At 41.8% G+C, this 20,069-nt stretch overlaps 1 protein-coding gene and 1 long non-coding RNA gene across 2 annotated transcripts in view; both read right to left on the bottom strand.

The window, feature by feature from the left end:
- Positions 1-2,147: 2,147 nt before the first annotated feature.
- LOC143136127 (uncharacterized) overlaps positions 2,148-20,069 on the bottom strand; it is a 263,743-nt gene continuing 245,821 nt past the window's right edge. The window contains exon 2 of the long non-coding RNA XR_012989268.1: positions 2,148-2,304. This is a non-coding gene — a long non-coding RNA (uncharacterized LOC143136127). The remainder of the gene's footprint in view (positions 2,305-20,069) is intronic.
- lsm8 (LSM8 homolog, U6 small nuclear RNA associated) lies at positions 4,288-9,791 on the bottom strand. The gene is made up of 4 exons (XM_076296632.1): positions 9,658-9,791; positions 8,914-8,954; positions 8,688-8,815; positions 4,288-4,961 (listed from the first exon to the last, which is right to left on the bottom strand). Exons 1-4 carry the CDS (start codon positions 9,686-9,688, stop codon positions 4,871-4,873), a joined length of 291 nt encoding a protein of 96 aa, XP_076152747.1. The 5' UTR covers positions 9,689-9,791; the 3' UTR covers positions 4,288-4,870.

Here is a 20,069-nt window from a genome sequence, read left to right as displayed (position 1 = left end):
TGCTGCTTCAGTCCGGTCACCAATGTATGCATTACACGGTTTTGCTGTGCGTGCAATACAATGTAACGTTTTGTTTTCGAACTGGTTTGCTAAAAGGCTACGTTGCTAACAATAACAACAACTGCCCCTGGTGGCTCGAGAAAAACGCGACTGCACTTGTTGAAAAATTAAATAGGCGAAAATGGCAAAATAGTACTGAAATGTAAGACTTGCAACAATGGAATTACTTGAAATGTTCTGTAGAAAAACATTATAATGTGTGTTGCTGCTAGTGGTTTAATAGACAATGGACAGGCATAGGGCCTACTATAGAAGTACTATATGACTACTTTTGTGATTACAGTACAGCTCAGACGTTTGTTATGTTCTGTAATACCTCTATAATATCCTAAAGCCACTATAGTAGTTTTATAGTACTTCTATAGTATGTCCCAAAATACAATAGTATTCCTATAAGTATAGGAATACTATATATGTTACAATATCTGTAACATGTATTGTGTTTATTTTCCTGAGGCTCTGAGGCGGTCCAGCGCACCACACTCGAATCCCTCATCGGCTCCCTCTCCAGTGCAGTCCACCAGCTCCTCTTCTCCATCTTCACCATCCTCTTCTCCAGCTTCACCATCAGCCAGGCGAACACCAGTTCGTGACCCCACCACACCCACAGTGTGTGACCCCACAGAGCTCCCTCTCCAGTGCAGTCCACCAGCTCCTCTTCTCCATCTCCAGCTTCACCCTCAGCCAGGCGCACTCCAGCTCGCGTCCCCACCAGACCCTCTGGCACCCCGAGGGCGCCGAAGCGGCAGAGGCTCGAGGATGGCCTCTTGGCCTACCTCGAGAGGTCTGATTCTGCTGACACACGTCTGCTGACTGCTGCACAGAGGCTTGCACAGAGCCATGAACAGACCCTGGCGGAGATGAGGGCGATGAGGGAAGATAGAAGTGCCCTCATCCAGTTGTTCAGCAGGATGGTGGAGAAGCAAGTGAGGCGGGAAGATTTGTGAAGATTTTTTGACTATACTTTTTTTGTAACATTTGGTACTATTTTTTAACTTAAATTAACCTTTTGTGTTGTAATCTTATTTTGCACTTTTGTTATTGTTGTAACTTTTTTATTCAAAATAAACACATATTGTGTAACTTATCCAAGCCTGAGTGTTTATGTCACCCAAGTATGTTTAGTTACAAAGGCACCTCACTGCAGTCATGCAAAGGATACCTTGCATTGTTATCACACCCATAAATCATATGAGCCATCACACCCCCAGATAGTGTGAACCATGTCAGTGCAAAGTTGTGGCCAAGGATTTCATAATGGTATGTATCTACATAAGAGTGACATGACACTGCCACTGTATGGCCCATTGAGTCTGGAATGTGAACTTTCCATTTCCCCCCATTAAATAGACTGGTCTATAATGACAGAAACATTAATTGTAAGTAGGTGTGATGAAGCTGGAAGGATTTCATAATGGTATGTATCTACATAAGAGTGACATGACACTGCCACTGTATGGCCCATTGAGTCTGGAATGTGACCTTTTCTGATGCACACACAGATTTAAGTGCTTATGCCTTTTAAAAATAACAGGTGCAAATGGCTGAAATGGCCCATTTTGAGTCTGGAATGTGACATTTTCATACACATTCATTGGAATGGCTTTATGTGGTTCTACAATGTGATTACTGTGCGACACAAGCCTTTCCATGTCCCCCTCATTATACTGATTTATAAATAAAGAAACATAAAATGTAATGTTTAACACTTTTATTACAAAACACAGGAATAGTGTCAGCAAGACACGTCATATACGTAATACAACCAACACAATGTTGATAGAAGCATATATTTAACTTTGTCTTTGGTTTTGGCCAAACTTTTCTAGAACACCACTTCGTTTTCATCTTCCTCTTTTGGACATCCAAGACGGTGTTCTTCACATCCAGCTTCTGAAATGCATTTTCTTCTAAAGATGTTAGAAGATATGCGTTGCATAGAATACTAGAAGCAGATCAACACTCACAGACAACAGTCACGTCGCTATTGTTTTTAGCACACTGGTAGCTAGTTGCTAGCCTTCGAGTTAAAAATGCATTTGCAAACAAGTCTGTACACGACCAAACATACTGAAATGTGAACGTACCGTTTTCGTATTCTATTTTCTACTTCTGTCGCCTCTTTCTGGAGCTCCAGGAGCTTGTTTAGATGAGCTATGAGCTTGTTCTCATGTTCTAGGAAAATGTCCAGCATTAGCATGGAAGCTGCTGCACTGGTGGCATCCATGTTCTTTCCAACTCGTCCTGTAGCAAAAGCCCAAAGACGCATTTGGAACACTATAAGTGGCAATTACGTCACGTTTACGCGTCAGAGCAACTCGGGCGGCGGATTTACATGACATCTCGAAAGCAGCATATGTCAAGCCAGGTGTAAGTAATTCAGGATGTGTGCGCGTTCTCGTTTCTGCTCCAAAATGCCCACGGTTGGAATAAAAAAGACACGGAAAATAGCGTCATTCACACAAAGTGAACAACCGCTTTTGATATAGACTAACAATGACGTAAAGTTGTGCTTTTTGGAATGGGGAATCATGGCTATTTCTGTAAAACAGCGAGAGTAGGCGTGGTAGACCAACTGAATGCAAATTTACGTATGCACCACGTGTGAGTGCTTTCTTGTCTCGGCACGCAACGTCATTATAGCGCTTGCCTCTGCATGCACATAGTTGTAATGATATACCTTAATATTATAGTTGAAAATACCTCCGAGAACGTGCCCCTCCACTTCCAATCAACTACAGTAGGCTATTTATCAAACGCCTATCAATAAAATAAGCAAACAAAGAGTAGGCTACCTAGGCCTATGTTAATAATTATAAGGCTATCACAATTAAAAGAATAACTATATGGTAGTAGGCAGACAATCTGTTTTGTTTTGCGAGCAAATACATTTAGCAAATAGTTTATAAATGGAATAAAGCTCCTTAAAAATTAGCACGGAGGTCTGATGTGAATGACAGCTAGCTGAACCAATAAGACGACATAATTACCATTAGAATTAATTTAGCTTGGCCGTTAGCCTGGTCGGGACCAGGCTAGGTGCAGAGAATAAATCCCCATGGTAACTTATGTGCCATCTCTTTTGTGAAACCAAGTCAAGGCTAAATTAATCCAGGATAACCTAAAAATCCCAGTTTAATCCCTTATCTAGGTTTTGTGAAATACCCCTCAGATCAACTTTTAATAAAAACACAAGAAGAATGGTAACCATTTCCAGGAAAGGACATGAAGTTCAGCTTGATTTGAATTTGCCATGTGGTGTAAATGACACATACCTCCAATGACAACTCCCCTAAACCTAGATTTATCCAGTAGTCCACTCTACTTAGACATCAATCTTCTTTCTTTTTTGTATTGATGTTAAGTTATCTATTAAATTATTCATCATACAAAGAGTAAAATTGTAACAGGTCATGTTTAGGAGGGACAGTAACATTTGTGGGAACAACCATGCCCTCCTCTGACCAAATGAGCATTTTGCATTTAGTTTTAAAATTACAGTGAGAATCTTTCAAACCTAGGGTGTCGCTTTATAGCAAATGTTGCTTGTCTTAAAGGTTGTATCAGCGATAGCGGGGATACGTCACTTCTGTTGATGTTCAAACCAGGGTTGTGCACAATTTGAATTGTAATTCTGCTTCCTGTTTGCTACCTCAATTGAAATGCAAGTGAAAATCAAGAATTGAATTGGAATTTAAGAGCCAGTTTCAATTCAATTCTGGAATTTTGCACAAGCCTAGTTTAAACAAAACAGAGCTAGATTGCTACTCCCTTCCCCTCCCTCCCGTGCACTCTCCTAAACGCACATCTCGTCAGTTATTGGCTGAAACACTTTATTTTGCTTTTGAGGGGTTGCCGACCCTGTTGGTAGCAATTGTTTTTGTGTACAGATCTCAGAGCCTAGGCTGCCTACAGAGACACATTTTTTTTGACGGCCTGCTTATGGGGCAAGCAGCTAGCGGATCGTTAGTTAAGATTAGATGAATGTGATAATTTATGTTTGGGCCTGAAATCACTGATACAACCTTTAACTACTGTATTCACTGGCTTGCTAGTTGCAACCAACTGCAATGTGTGTTACAATTGTCCCTATCCGACCACTTGTACATACAGTACAACGGTCGACAGTCTCTCCTATGCACTTGTTTTCATTTTGTTCAACACTCCTACCTTTTCTCATTTTAAAATACTGATCAACAGAAAACATCTGCATGTCAAAACACAAAGTCAAATATTAAACAGATTTTTATTCCATTTGCAGTAAAAAAACAAAAACATTGTACATACAATACAACATATTGTATGAAGATCCTACACGTGTCAACAGAAAAGACAGGTTTTTGGTTGCAGTCACACTGCTCCAGCTCTCATGATGCCTGTCTGACCATAGAGGGGGTAGAATAGTGACAAGAGGCCTATGGTCAGGAGAATGAAACCATGAGACTTTTCTATGAAGAGGTTTACTTAGCCATATACCCCACCCAGATCTTAAGCACAGAAGTTTCCTTCAACCATGAGTGCTCCGTGGTAAGGATTTCAACTAAAAAAAGGCTCTTCGCAATGGCCCAACACACTAGAATTCCCAACATTCTAAATTAGGCTGCTGGGTTTAGAGTGTTGGGAGAGACTCCTGTCTTTTACAGAACAGTAACTTGCTGATCATCTGACAGCAGGGTTTGTTTACAGTTGTTGAGGCAGTGTGAATTGGCCTTGTGTGTGTGTGCGTGCGTGCATGCATCAGTGTGTGTGTGTGTGTGTGTGTGTGTGTGTGTGTCTGGTGAGAGGGGGTGACTATGCAGTAGGCAAGCCATTAGTGGACTACAGAGTTGAGAGGTTCAGCTCGGATGTTGCCGAGGTCAAGGGCAGAGTCTGTTTCTTCATCAATCTCTCCAATCACTGCACTGAAATACACAAGACCAAACACATAATTACAACCCACAGGTGTTGAACACTGTTGTTTACTAAATTAATGTACATTGTTAATCTTGTACATTTCTTTATTTTTTTACTTACAGTACCCTCCAGAATTATTGGCACCTTTGCTAAAGTTGACTACTGGTAAAACTGGTATAAAAATAATCTGTTGATGATTTATTGTAATCTCACAATGAAAAAAAAAAAGGAAAAATCCAACCTTGAAGGAAAGCAAATTTATTTTGAGAAAAAGGAAAATCTCATAAAAGAAATAAATATTTTTAACAAAAACACGTTGCTCACAATTATTGGCACCCCTGCTTGTAATACCTTCTTAAGCCTTCCTTTGCCAATACAACAGCGTGTAATATTCTCCTGTGGCACCCCATAAAGTTGGAGAATACAAAGCAAGGGATTTAGGACCGTTCGTCTTCACAAAATCTTCCCAGATCGTCCAGATTCCTAGGTCCACACTTGTGCATTCTCCTCTTTGACTCATCCCACTGTTTTTCTATGGCGTTTAGATCAGGGGACTGAGATGGCAATGTCCGAAGCTTGATTTTGTGTTCGGCAAACCATATTTGTTTTGATCTAGACGTTTGTTTTGGTTCACTGACCTGATGAATGATCCAATCATGACTAACTTTTAGTGTCTTGGCAGAGATTGACATATTTCCTTTGAAAATGTTCAGGTTTTTCTTGGTGTTCATGATACCATGCACCTTAATTAGGTTCCCAAGGCCTTTGGGAATAAAAACAGCCCCACAATAGCACAGCACCTCCACCATAATTCTCATTAGCCATGGGACTCTTTTCAGTATAGTCATTCTTCTATGTACGCCAAACACACCTAAAGTGTTTCTAGCCAAAGATCGCAATTTTCATTTAATTTGACAATAGACCACACTTCCAGACAAAGTCACTGTACCATTCAGTAACTCCTGCTGTTTACATTGGTAATTAAATGACTTTACCTGGCATGCCCTCTAAATAATCTATTAGCTTTTAAAGATTTTTTGGGGGGGACTTGGTGACCCCAAGATGATACCTTGTCTGTAACTCTCCAACAGTGGTTCCTATGGAATTGTTGGTCTATCTTATCCTCCATACTGTACGTCGGCAAGATAACCATGGGTCTTTGTCCAAGCATGTTTGTCACATTTCCAGATGATTAGAACCTTTTAATCCTTGTTTTTAAACTGTAAATATAGGCATTTTCAACAAAGTACCTAGTTTTCAGACATTCTCTGACATACAAATGTCAACACACTTCCTTTTTATTTAAATTTAGTGTATTCTCGTCTTTCCAGTTGAAAAGTTGAAAAAATGACTAGAGGATTTAGCCTCTGTGTGACTATTTTCATACTATAGTGAAAAAGAAAGTCATGATCTACTTCTGAAAGTTCACAGAAACTCTGATTAACTTAAATAAGTTTCAATTAGACAGGAAAGGCTTCTGTTAGGTTTTGTATTTAAGATTTTTCAGGGGTGCCAATAATTGTGAGCAATGTGTTTTCATTAAAAAATGTTTATTTATTTATGAGATTTTCCTTTTTCTCAAAATAAATTTGCTTCCATTCAAGGGTCAGATTTTCCTATTTTTTTTCCATTGTGAGATTACAATAAATCACCAACAGATTATTTTTTATACTGATTTTTAGTCAACTTTAGCAGAGGTGCCAATAACTCTGGAGGGTAGGCCTACTGTATGTTTCTCACTGGAATTGAGCTACCTTCTTGCTGTACCGAACAGTTACCACCAACAGGGTTACATGTCAAAATAAAGCATCTCGACATTACAGTACATACATTCTACAGGGATTGTTACTCAAACTCATTATAAGTTACATGTTAACTAATAAATAACATTATGTATTTCAGACCAAAAGGTGTGTATAATAGTGGTTCTCCATCCTCAATTCACCCCTTCAGCCCCAGCTTGTATTCCATCTTTTCTTGACCTGTGTCTAACTCCATGACAGGTCCACCAAAGATCCTTGATTACCGCTTCAACCCTCTCTGGTTCCACAATGCCATTTCAAGTTGGCATTTTAATTACACTCATTTCAATAAAGAGTCCCTGGGCTTGGAGACAGATATACAGAGAACAGATGTTTTTAATCCAGCACCTTGTAAGTCAGTAGAACCTATGTTTACCAGTATGTTATTTGGCTGATGAAATGTTTACCCATTTTCCATTTTTCTTGCTGTGGTATGCCACATTGTGACCAACTTAAAAGTGTTAGATCCAACTTTCCTCTATTACGATCCCCTCTGAACATTTGTAAAGTTGAAAAAAATTAAAAGAAAAGTCAATTGTGGGAGCCAAAATGGTCATCTTTATCATCCTTCTGTAAGGACAACATGGGGTGTAAACCCAATTTGTTTGTTTATGTAAATTTGTGTCACCCTGTAGACAACGTAAAGCCCCTTAGAACATGTCAGGAAGTTGAAAGAAATGAAAAAACTAACTAGGAGCTTGAATTGTCAGGTGTGTTAAGTGCTACAAGACTACAATTTGAAAACAATACAGATAAGATACTGAGGGAAAATATTAGGACCACGGCTTTTGACCCCATGACCTTGAGTACCTAATAGCTGATGTTCATTCTTACTGCAGGACAGTATTAAAACTTGGATTTGACATGAGGGTTTATGTAAGGAGTAACATCGGCTGAGGTGTCCTGATATGCAGAAATAATGGAAGAGATGGAGACAAAGATTCTCTTCCAAGTAAATTAATTCAGTATATTGGGACACCTTATAGGTTGTTCTTCTGTTTATCCCCCATGTTGCCAGTAGGCATGCATTTATAGCACAACAAGGGAAATGTAGTTCAGTTTAAAAAGAGGCCGACCTGTTCAATTTGTTGTACTACTTTCATTGGTTACGGAAAATGATGGTGGGTAGTTTGCTTTGTATTGTTACAGTTGATTCCACTGTTGCGAAGCCTGCTTGTCAGTTCAATCATTGTTTACATTGATATGGTATGGAGATTAGTATTTTTTCCCAGATCTACTAAATAGGTGCCCCAATGTACAGAATTAATAGCCCCCTGCCAGCCAATCAAAAATAATATTTCTTGTTTCTTGGGGATACATTTTCAATAATATGCCTTGTTAGTATACCATGATTATTGTGTGGGTATTTTTGTATTTCCAAGTTACTAATTACTTGTACTTTAATTAAATACATTTTTCACATCAGTATTTTGTATTGTATTTTGTTACATTTCATGAGCCAGTATTTGTAATTTGTAACAAATTAGTTTTTGATGTATTTGTGCCCACCTCTGATTATTAGATAAAAAAATTTAAGCTTTATAAGATTACAACATTGCTGGAGAGGTGGGTAGCATAATGATAGCTTTCAAATAATGCTGTGGACATGGACATTATTCCTCAATAACTCAGCATGCATATAGATAGATAGATAGATAGATAGATACTTTATTGATCCCCAAGGGGAAATATGAAAGTGCTAATGCAATAACCTGGTGTTCAAGAATCCTAATACCATAAGCATATCAACTAGTGCTGGCAGAAATGTATGCATATTTCTTTTCCCTGTTCTACATCAAATACTCACAATCCTATCTTTGCAGCCCCAATAGCCCAGACTGTCATCATAAAATATACTGTATGTTCTAGTAGTTGGGTTTACGTGTTTGTGTGCTGAACTGTTACCGTGTTAACTGGACAAATGCTACTTACACATTGTCTCCTCTGACTATATACAGTCCAAGAACCACCTGCTCCACTCCTTGAGTTGAACTGAACACCCGCTCGTGGCTCTCATCCAAGATCAGGTTGATGGTCTGATCGAAACCCTTCAGTGTGCCCTGCAGGTGACGTTGATAATACACATTAGCACAACACCACCACGATGCATGTTTTTCATACAAAAATAAGTTTTCATTTCTGGAAGAAAAGTACCAACCACTATCATTCTCCCGTCCGACGTAATGATGGCCACGGTCCCTTAAAAAAACGGCCGTTAAAGAAAACAAACGCAACTACAGAGAATGTCTAATAAGTAGACGGGCTCTGGCAGCTAGCATTGCAGTGTGATGTATTAACTTAACTAGTAGTTGATGGCCTAATAGCAGTCAGTCAGTAGCTAAAATGAGATAAGCATGATTTGTTAGTTTCCAGAAGCTATTTACTCCCATTGATTGCACAGATAATACTGGAGCATAGACATACAGTCTATATACTGGACAGCACTGCCTAAAGTAACGCTTGCCAGTGTATAACGTTAACGTTAGTATACAAATCATGTTGTTTAGCTTGTTGGCTAGCTAGCCAGTGTATAACGTTAACGTTAGTATACAATTCATGTTGTTTAGCTTGTTGGCTAGCTAGCCTATCTTTCACGCAATGCTAACTTATATTGAACAGATCCAATTACAAATATTAAGCATTCAGGCTCAGTCATCTCGAACAAGATAAATAGATAATCAGCATTGCTGTCCACACACAAAATGTATTTAAACACTCATTTCAGCTTTTGTACCATGTCCAAGTGGGTTAAGTTAGCTGCATTAGCTAGCTAGCTAACATTATCCTACAAGGAAACCTTCTGCTAATGTTACACGAGCATGAATATGGAAGAGATATCAGATCATAATCACAGTGTCTTGACAGTAAGATAAACGTGTAGTATTAACAGATTAAAGGATACGGTTAATGTAACTTTCCAAGGCTGTTGACATGGTTGATCCTGTGAAAGTTTAAATCCACCCGGGGTTCAGTTTCAATGAGCAGGGAACCATTTGGCGACGTTCACCCAACGAAGAATCGCCGTTACGCAGACTGTAATAATCTACTCAAGTTGAACTGAGAGAGACAGTAGTAGTCGATGTGAAATAATCAAACTAAATAGGCTAGGGCCTACTACAGCAGAGTCCGTTCTTTAGAATGCTTATTCTACAACATTCTAATTAGTTTTGTCAGTATGAAGGATCATGCATAAAACAACCCTCATTTTAACTTATTTCCACCAACTGGATTTTTGACAGACTTTTACTATGGCGTTTAGATCACCAATTGAAATATAAACATGTGAAAATAAATGTTGTTGCAATTAGTTTTGGGTCAGACTTTACTTTGCCTGGACTATCTGGATAACAAACTGGACTGGAAGTGCAACACTGAGGCTGTTTATAGGAAGAGACAGAGCAGACTTCTTGAGGAAGCTTAGGTATTTTAATGTGTGTAGCAGGATGTTGAACATGTTTTACCAGTCTGCTACCAGTCTGCTGTTTATACCATTTTCTTTGCAGCCATGGGGCAGTATCAGGGCAAATGACACCAAAAACTCAACAAGTTGATTAAAAGAGCTGGCTCTGTAAGGGACCGTTCGTTATTTATAAACGGGATCACCGGAGGGATTTTGAGTGCCTCGATCAAAAGTTGCATGACCCCCCCCTACCTGCGATATAATTTTCAAAGACCCTTCAGCATCATTTTCAAAAACGACATGACCCTCCCCAGCTAATTGACGACGAGTTCCACCCACGCTCTTACACGCTATGCTATGGTAACACATCAACATATGCTACCGTCCTAAAATCAACCTCTGCTTTCTGATCTTACACATCACACTTCACCAAGATGGTGGCCATTTCAGTAGATTTACTCCCTAACATTGTTGTGGAAACACAATAAGCATGGAAACTAAATGCACACTTCCTGCAACTGCATTAGCCTACTTGAAAAGTTACTCCTCTAGTAAGTATTCACATGAAATAAAACAATAAAGCATTGAGACCATTCAACAAAGCACACTGGGTAATATCTAATTCAACACATGAACTTGTTGCTATGGACTCGTCTAGGCTTCCTCAGTCATAAAGCTGCCGAAGCTGAACATTATCCAAAACTCAATTTCTCAGACGAGCGTCAATTTGGGAGCTTGCTACACTCCTTCATTCTCAAATGACTTGAAAAGGCCGTTTGCACAATTTCACAAATAATCACAGGGACCGAAAAATACCTAACATGCCAACTTTTTCCGGGTTTATCATTTTAACGTTTCCCTACTGTCTTGCCTTTTTAATATTTTCCCGTAGAATATCCCATATTACTGTAATACTCATAACATTAGCCCTGCATTCTGGCCTGTCTCTGTGTTGTCCTGTTGTTACCCCTTGCCCTTCCAGTGAAACAGATGTATTCAAATCATCGTTTTGCTTGCTTGAATGCGAACTCAGAGTGATGTTAACCTAGGCCTATTTAAGTTAACGACGTGGTTGTCGTGAGAGCAAGATTCATTAGCGCTTGCGGTGTTCGGCCGTAGGCTATGCCTACGTGCGCACCTGCCAGGCTACTCAGCTAGACAAAGAATTCCCCCTGTATATTCACTCCAAGTTGGCCTACCATAACTGTAGACCATAAACTGGCTATTTATATGACCAAATGTATTTGTTCAACTTTATGAAGCAGAATTACGCACTGCTACTTGGAACGTAGGCCGGTTTCGACTGACTCGCACTCATAACAACATAACGTAACCGGTCCGCCTGGCTGATCCAAATGACCCAGGTAGGCTAGCCTACTCAAGCAACTCCATACAGAGCTTGCAATGTTTCGGACTGTCTTCGCGACCTAATTGCATTTTAAAGTAGGCTATGCGTGCAGAATATATGTTATTTCAGAAGTGAAAGCATGGCTTTTGTTGTGGATTTTCTTTTAACCTTGACGAGGAGTTACTCGCTCCTCTAAAGATCCACTCATGACAACGTAGCCGGCTGATTCGGCTGACTCGCACTCATAACAACCTAACCGGCCCGCCCAGCTGATTCGACTGACCCAGGTAGATAGGCTACTCAAGCAGCTCCATGAGCGTGCAGTTCGGACTGTCTGCACGACCTAATTGCATTTTAATATGCTACATCTATACACCAAATCTAATTATGTCTAGGCTACATGCAGAACATTGAATGTTATTTCAGAAGTGAAAGAAATGGCTTTTGTTGTGGAATTGCTTTTCACCTCGAGGAGGAGCTACTCGCTCTCGCAGATCCACTCATGACAACGTAGCCGGCTGATTCGACTGACTCGTACTCAACGTAGCCTAACCAGCCGGCTGATCCGACTAACCCGGATTGCTACTCAGCCGCTCCAATCTGAGTCCCATGGTCTGTGAGTCTGCAATGTTTCCGGCTCTGTGGGAAGTTAACCACTTATCTCGGACTGCCTGCTCACTCAGTCGCTTGAGTTGATTTGTGGAGTTGTGGTTGCCTACGAAATTGTTACATTTTTGGCAGCTACGATGGCTAGGGCTAGGAGGCTAGCTAATGTTGCAAGAGGTTTGTGTGTGGCGCTGTTTATCGTTTTAGATTGAATTGTAGTAGGACTCAACTGATCCGAGTTAATGATACTAGGGACTCGCGACTCATGGGTTAATTTAAAGATACGGGTGAAAGATCCGAGTGAATCACAACTCAAACAGGCTTATTTTCCTCCGGTGACCCCGTTTATAAATAACAAACGGTCCCTAATTGGAAGTGGCCCACATTTGAACCCCTAGAGTTAGTTGTTGATGTTACAAAAGCTCCTTAACATTATGGACCTATAACACCTCACATCCACGACTGGTCAAACAACAGAGTGTTTTCAGCTGGAGGTTGCTCCAACTTCGCTGTAACAAGGACCGTTATAGAAAATCATTCCTGCCACGCCATTATAACTATTTACAACAACTCCCCTTTGTGCCGTGAGAGAAAATCTTATGCTGAGAGACAATACAGTTTACAACCTCTTTAACAGAGACTATCCAATTGTATTTATTTTTTTAACTTGTATGTATGTGTGATATATTTATATTGTAACGATTTGATAGCGAACCACACAGTTGTCCAATCAAAAGGTTTATTCACTGGGAACAAGAGCCGGGACACAGATCGACACAGAACACAATGCAAACAGGGCAGGTCAAGCACGCACACACACTACACATACAGGGGAGGACGCAGCCTCCCACACAAAAAGGATCACACACGAGGGAGAACTAAAAGGGAAACATGTTACAATAAAGACGCTAACATTACACTTATAACTTAGGAGAATAACGACATAAACCCCCCAAATGTTCACCCTCGTGTCCCAGCATGCCTTTCGCTGGAGAACGCTAACACAGTCTTTATGCGCCGACGTTACACAGCTCCCCCAACAAGCCATTGCCGTCCTCGGCAATGCCCACGAGGTAGCCACATGCTAACGTCGGCGCGCGTCGCCCGCCACTCAGTTCAGTGCGACAGTTCCGCCAACTCACGTGGGGTGCACGCGCCGCAGGAGCTCACTCAACGGGGCGCCACGCTGCTAGCAATCCAGTTCGGGCGTGCTAGCAGCCACGTGGCCGACCCGCTCGTCACCAGCTCCCTCTCAGCAGCCGCCCTCAGGCTGCACTTTCCGCGGCGTGTCACCACGGCACTCCTCCTCTCCAGACGGGGCCCTAGGTGGCCTTACAACCGTCGACACTGTACCAAGCACCGGGGTTCGAGGGGGGCCAGATGAAGCTGCACCAACGCCACTCCGCTCCGTCGAGTCGCCGACCGGGACAGACAGGCACCGACTCCACAGCAACCGGACCGCGCTGAGCTCTCCCGCTGCAGCTACCGTCTTCGGCGTCCCTCCTCGTGTTGCCATCTCGCAAAGCCGTACTGCTCTGTTCCCGGCCCGTTCCACTCCTTCGCGGCCTCGGCGAAGGCACGACCCCCGAGATGGTCGTGCTATCGAACTCCACACAACGAACTTTTTTTCTTTTTTAAAAGGCGCCGGTCAACAGGCCAACTAGAACTAGCGCCTAGCACTGCACGGTGCCCCTCACACGCACCCAAAAGTTAAAGCACACACCAAAACAGTCACACACTAGAGGGCCCTTCCGTCGAAGCTGCCCCACCGTCGTGAGTTCGCTGCCCTCAGCGGCTCCGCCAACCGTCCATCGTCTAGGAACCTCTTCCTCGCCGCACTCCCTCGGCTCTGCTCACGCGTCGCGGCTCGCCGTGGAGTCAGCGCCCAGGCCAGCGTCATCTTCTCCGCGACCACTTCATCTGGCCAGATCTCCTCCCATGGAAGCAGGCAGGTCTCGGCGATAGCTCCTCTCCTCCGGCGGCGGTAACGATAGAAGGCCTCAAGCTCTTTAGTAGCCCTTACAAGGGCTCTCTCTGGATCCTCTTGCGTGGGCCTCCACCCAGCGGTGAGGTCTCCCGCTCCCAGCTTCTCTCGCTGAGCGGAGGCCATGTTCGAAAGTCGCTTCTGACACCAATGTAACGATTTGATAGCGAACCACACAGTTGTCCAATCAAAAGGTTTATTCACTGGGAACAAGAGCCGGGACACAGATCGACACAGAACACAATGCAAACAGGGCAGGTCAAGCACGCACACACACTACACATACAGGGGAGGACGCAGCCTCCCACACAAAAAGGATCACACACGAGGGAGAACTAAAAGGGAAACATGTTACAATAAAGACGCTAACATTACACTTATAACTTAGGAGAATAACGACATAAACCCCCCAAATGTTCACCCTCGTGTCCCAGCATGCCTTTCGCTGGAGAACGCTAACACAGTCTTTATGCGCCGACGTTACAATATTATTAATTGCTGCTGTAGGCTAACACCATAATTTCCCTCTAGGGATGAATAAAGTAATCTATCTATCTATCTATCTATCTATCTATCTATCTATTAACTTCATTGTGGTAGGCTAATAATAATGTTTATTATTGCTATTAAAATATAAAGTAGTCTTAGTCTACGTTTATACAGTGACGATGAAAAGAGAAGACGCAGAAGTGGCGTCTCGTCTTCATTTTTTTATTTGCGTTTAGACGAGCATTCTCAGGGGGAAATGTTTGTTTATATGAAGACGCAAGAGTACGTGATATTTGATTGGATATGCATTCCAGACCGCTGGGTGGTGGTGTGATAGAACCCCGGTACGTCACGCGCAGACATTCTAATTTGTCAGTTTAGCCAGTTTAGCCGTTTAGACGGAGACGCAACCCGGGTCATCTTCAAAACTCTACACTCTGGAAGGAGTCTTCAGATTTTTGCGTCTTCAAGCCCCGATGGCGGGGTCGCCGTGTAAACGAAAGGCACTTATGATAAAATATTTTGTCTTCCTTCGCAATCGTTCTCGTATTAAACGGCCCCTTAGTTGTAGCAATTAGTTCTAGAATCATTATGATGCATGTTATGTATCATAATCCAACAATGCTCAAAGTTCTATGGGTGTCATGGTGACCATGGAAACATTTAAAAGGGGATGCCAAGAGGTTCAGATCTTCATTCTACAGCAATCAGTCAACAAGTACAGATGATTACAGGTGTGCCTAATGTAATAGCATTTTCGTTGTGTCAGTATTTTTTAATATAATAATAATAATAATAATAATAATAATAATAATAATATGTTTAAATAACATTATTGTAGTAGGCTTACATATGAAAAGATTTAATGTTAAGCAAAAGACAGTCTCACCTGAGCCAAATGATGTATCTCTTCCACAGAACAGTGCAACCATGGCCGAAAGGTCTGTTAGGATTTCATGTGTCCCATCTAAAGGGCAGCTGGACCCCAACTTCCAGGAGGGGAGGCTAAGGAGGCCGACCCCTGACAAGAGAGAGCTGGACCAGTGGGTGAAGGAGCTGGAGAGAAAGGTGGCGAAGGACAGGATGAGGGACGAGCTGCGGCGAATGAGAGAGGCTGTGCACAGAAAGAGCCAAGAGATGTGGGCAAGACGGTGGGAGTGGCAGTATGTACTCTATACATTAATAAGCTGATACTGGAAGTTTATGTACAAGCAAGATGCTTATGTTTGAGATTGTCCGGCATTTCGGTTCATTTATGATGTATGGGTTCAGTCATTAACACAGTGTTTTTAAATCCACAGTATCTGTCAGGTGGCACTGAAGAAAAAGCAGGAAGAGAGAGAGAGAGAGAAGGTGCCCAGCTGACAGGCCCGTCGCTAGAAGGCAAGCAAACCAAGCAATTGCTTGGGGCCCCGAGCTGGCCAGGGGCCCCAAGACAACGACTGGTTAAGAATAAAATGCAACGACAAACTGTGAGCGCCCCTTTGATAGTCAATGCAGTAAAGTGCAACGACACTGTTACCGGCAATACCGGGATCCCCCTCAAGGGGGCCCCTCTCAGTAGTCGCTGACAGCAGCCAGCCAGCCAGGTTTGTGGTCTCTGTTGCTGCCGCGAAAATATAAAACCTCAGCAGTCATAATGAAGCGGAGTTATGCATCCGGAAGCCAGAAGAGAAATGAAGAGGATGACAACCCTTATTAGACATTCTCTGATGACAAGAAAAAACAAGATAGTGGTAAGTGATAAATTACACTGGATAAAATAGCTCTACTTGTCTTGTACAAATGGTGTAATGTCGCAGCAGGAAGGCTAGCCTAGCAAAAAAATGTTATGTTAACTACCTGCCTGACGGCCCATGCTGCTTGTAACAAACTAGAACAGTTAGCGCAACTTTTTCCCTCGAACGGACGGAATATGGTTACTGTAATGTGTTTATTAACGGGATAAGGAAGACGCAGATCTGTTCCAGAATCACTGTTTATCGTATTTAATGACATAACATCGCTATAGCTTTGTAATAGGTTTTGGTGAAAGTGGCATAGCTTCTCTGCTATAGGCCTATTCGACCGTGATAATCTATTTACCAAATGGGGGTTAGGAAAACCACACGATAAATTCCGTGCATCAAAGCAGACTGGAACTTTCATGTCTAGTAGTATTCATGCACGCCAACTGTTTACTGTCTTTAAAGCACCAGGTGCGTCTGTCTAATTCTCAAACAGCAGAATGCTTAAATGCTAAGCTACAAGTAGGCCTAGGTCAATGTATAACATTAGCTTGGGATGTTTTTACAGTAAGAATTGGTAGTTGTGAAAGCAGCTGCATCCCTTCTAAATATCAAAATATGGAAATGCTAACATATCTTTTCTTTCTCCCTCAAGGTGCTTTGCTTAAATTTCTCAGCCCTCAGGCTCTTCCTAAGGATACCTCCACTGATGAAGATGGCCTGAAAGGTTAATATGTGTGTGCGTGTGTGTGTGACTGTGTGTGTACTTGTATTTATGTTGGATTTTTAAATTGCTATACAACCTGCACTCTTTATAGTTTGAACAATGCATCCTTTTTCTGCATAAGATGGCAGTGTTTTATTTTCTCACTTTGTGAGAACTGAAAAATGTTAATGTGAGTGTGTGTGTGTGTGTGTGTTTAAGTATGTTGGATTTAGTTATTGTGCACTTTTTTACATTTATATTGGATTTTATGGTACGATGGTGTTTTTGCAAATGTTCAAATGTTCAAAATGTTCAAAACTAATGCACAGTATATATATGCAACTGCAGTATTTGCACTGTCAAATTTTTGTTTTTATATAAACTGTGGGTGAACTTAAACTGTATGGCTATGCGGTGGTTCCTGTAGGCTTTGCGTGCAGTGGGGGGGGGGGGGGGGCTCCATGTCCATTTTGCTTGGGGCCCCCAAATTCCTTGAAACGGCCCTGCCAGCTGACAGGACTGGAGGAGAGGGTGATGAGAAAAAGAGATGACAACATGGCAACGCTGAGAGAGCAGGAGAGAGTGATGAATGATATCAAGAAAAAAGCAGTGGAGGAAGAGAGACAGATAAGGGAGATGGAAGAGAAAGTGAGAGAGTGTGAGAGTGTTGAGAAAACACGTGAATGAGGAAGAAAGACACATAAGAGACATGGAAGAAAAAGTGAGCGAGCAGGAGACAATGTTGAAAGAAAAAGTAAAGGAGAACAAAAGACAGATAAGGGAGATGGAAGAGAAAGTGAGAGAGTCTGAAAAAGTGTTGAGAAAACATGTGAAGGAGGAAGAAAGATTGATACAAGAGGTGGAAGAGAAAGTGACAGAGCAGGAGAGACGGTTGAGAGCAAAGACAAAGGAGGAAGAAAGAGGGATGAGGGAAATGGCAGAGAAAGTGAGAGAGAAAGAGAGAATGCTAAGAGAGATGCAGAAAACAGCAAAGGAAGAAGACATGAAAATGAGAGAGATAAAAGAAAAAGCCAGCGAGCAGAAGAGAATCTTGGGAGAGCTGGAGATAACAGCGAAGGACCAGGAAACAAAAATGAGAGAAATAGAAGAGAAAGTGAGCGAGGAGGAGCAAATGTTGAGAGAAAAAGTGAAAGAAGGAGAAAGATGCAGAGAAGCAGAAGAACAAGTGGCAGAGCAAGAGAGAATGAGAGAAATTATGAAAAAAGCGATGGAGGAAGAAAATAAAATGAGGGACATGGAAGAGAAAGCAAGAGATCGGGAGTCAATTGTGAGAGAGGCAGAGTTAAAAGTGAAGGAAAAATAACAGAGAAAAGAGATGGAAGTGGAAGTGCGAGAACATGAGAGAATGTTGAGAGAAAAAGTTAAGGGGACAGAAAGACGAGCGAGATGATGGAGAAAGCTAGAGAGCAGGAGAGAATTCATCTAGAGATGGAGAGACAACCAAAGGAGGAAGAGAGACGAACAAAGGAGATGGTAGAAGCAGCAATAGAACAGAGGAGAACTGAGAGAGATGAAGAATAAAGCAGAGAAGGAAAGAGGAATGAAGGAGAAAGCGAGAGAGCAGGAGCAAACTATGAAGTCCGAAGACTGTGGCGCAGAGCTCGACACATACACATACACAGACTCAGGCGATTCTTTGATGGATGAGGAGGAAGAGAAGAAAGCAATCAAGAGACGAGAACAAATGGGTGAGAGGAGACAAGAAGAAGTAGCAAAGCTTAGAGAGAAGATCTTATTGGCGGTCAAAAGGGAAGATCCTCTATTAGCTTACGAGAAAGAGAGAGTGGCAAAGGTGAGAGAGGAAGAGAGAAAGTTGAGAGAGGCAGAAGAAAAAGCAAGAGAGCAGGATCAAAAATTAATAAAGAGATGAAGGCAAAGGCTGAAGAGCAGGAAAAATTATTAAGAAAAGAGATGAAGGCAAAAGCTGAAGAAGAGGAAAGGAAAAGGAGAGAGATGGAAGAGGAGCGATTGAGAAATGTGAGAAGGAGGCGGGGACCTAGGGAAGTGTTTGAGGATTTCTATTTTTCGCTCATAGTAACATTTTTTGACCTTAAACGGCATTATAAATAAAAACGTACAAAGGTCTCATTTAGTTCTTTTGTTAAAATGATTTACACTTGGTTCACATTTTACACAGTGTCATATATTTTTTAGAATTGGGTTTGTAGGCTAATAAAGGCATTTGCACATTGCATAGACATTAGCATTTTATTTGCAATGCACCTTCCCCACACCAAAGATAACATTTGAATGCTGAACACAGTGAGTGAAGCAATCATAAGGTAGCATCAGCAGAAAATCACAAGAGACATTCTAAACCATGCATGCAGCTGGAAAAATATCAACTAGGCCTAACATCACACGTTACCATATAAGACATTTCACACATACTTACACTACCGTTCAAGTTTGGAGTCACTTAGAAATGTCCTTGTTTTCATCATTAATGTAAATGACTGTTGTAGAAAGAAATGGCTGATGTTTAATGCAATATCTACATTCCCCTATATCAGAAACCATTCACCCAATGTTCCAAGACACTTTCTGTTTTACTAATCTGATACAATTCTTAAAGGCTAACTGAGAAAACATTGGAGAACCATTTTGCAATTATGTAAGCACATAATGTAATCTGAAAACTGCTGCCCTGCAAACAATACAACTCTCAGCTCTTGGAGTGGAATGGAAATTTCTAAGTGACCCAAAACTTTTGAATGGCAGTGTACATAAAAAACAAACATTGTCATGATAAATAATGTCCCGTGTGCTTGGTTTCACTTCAACAGCAGTAACACATTGCATTCATATAGCGCTTTTTCAAGACACCCAAAGCACTTCACAATCAAGAGGGAACCTTACTAACCACCAGCAATGTGTAGCACCTGGGTGATGCACGGCAGCCATTATTGCACACCTGACGTGGAGTTGCTTGCCATGTCATTCAGACCCAAATATTTGCCCCGTGAGTTTAGTCAGCTGGCCCTGCTGCTTGTTTACGCCCCCCCCCCCCCCCCTCAGGCAACGTCACGCGCA

The sequence above is a fragment of the Alosa pseudoharengus genome, unplaced genomic scaffold (assembly GCF_046254945.1).
Source record: "Alosa pseudoharengus isolate Yale_2024_CS ecotype anadromous, Long Island Sound unplaced genomic scaffold, YU_APseudo_1.1 YU_APseudo_1.1_scf_20, whole genome shotgun sequence".
NCBI lineage: Eukaryota > Metazoa > Chordata > Actinopteri > Clupeiformes > Clupeidae > Alosa > Alosa pseudoharengus.
The sequence above is the reverse complement of the archived record's forward strand: the minus strand, read 5'-3'. Positions and strand labels throughout refer to the sequence as shown.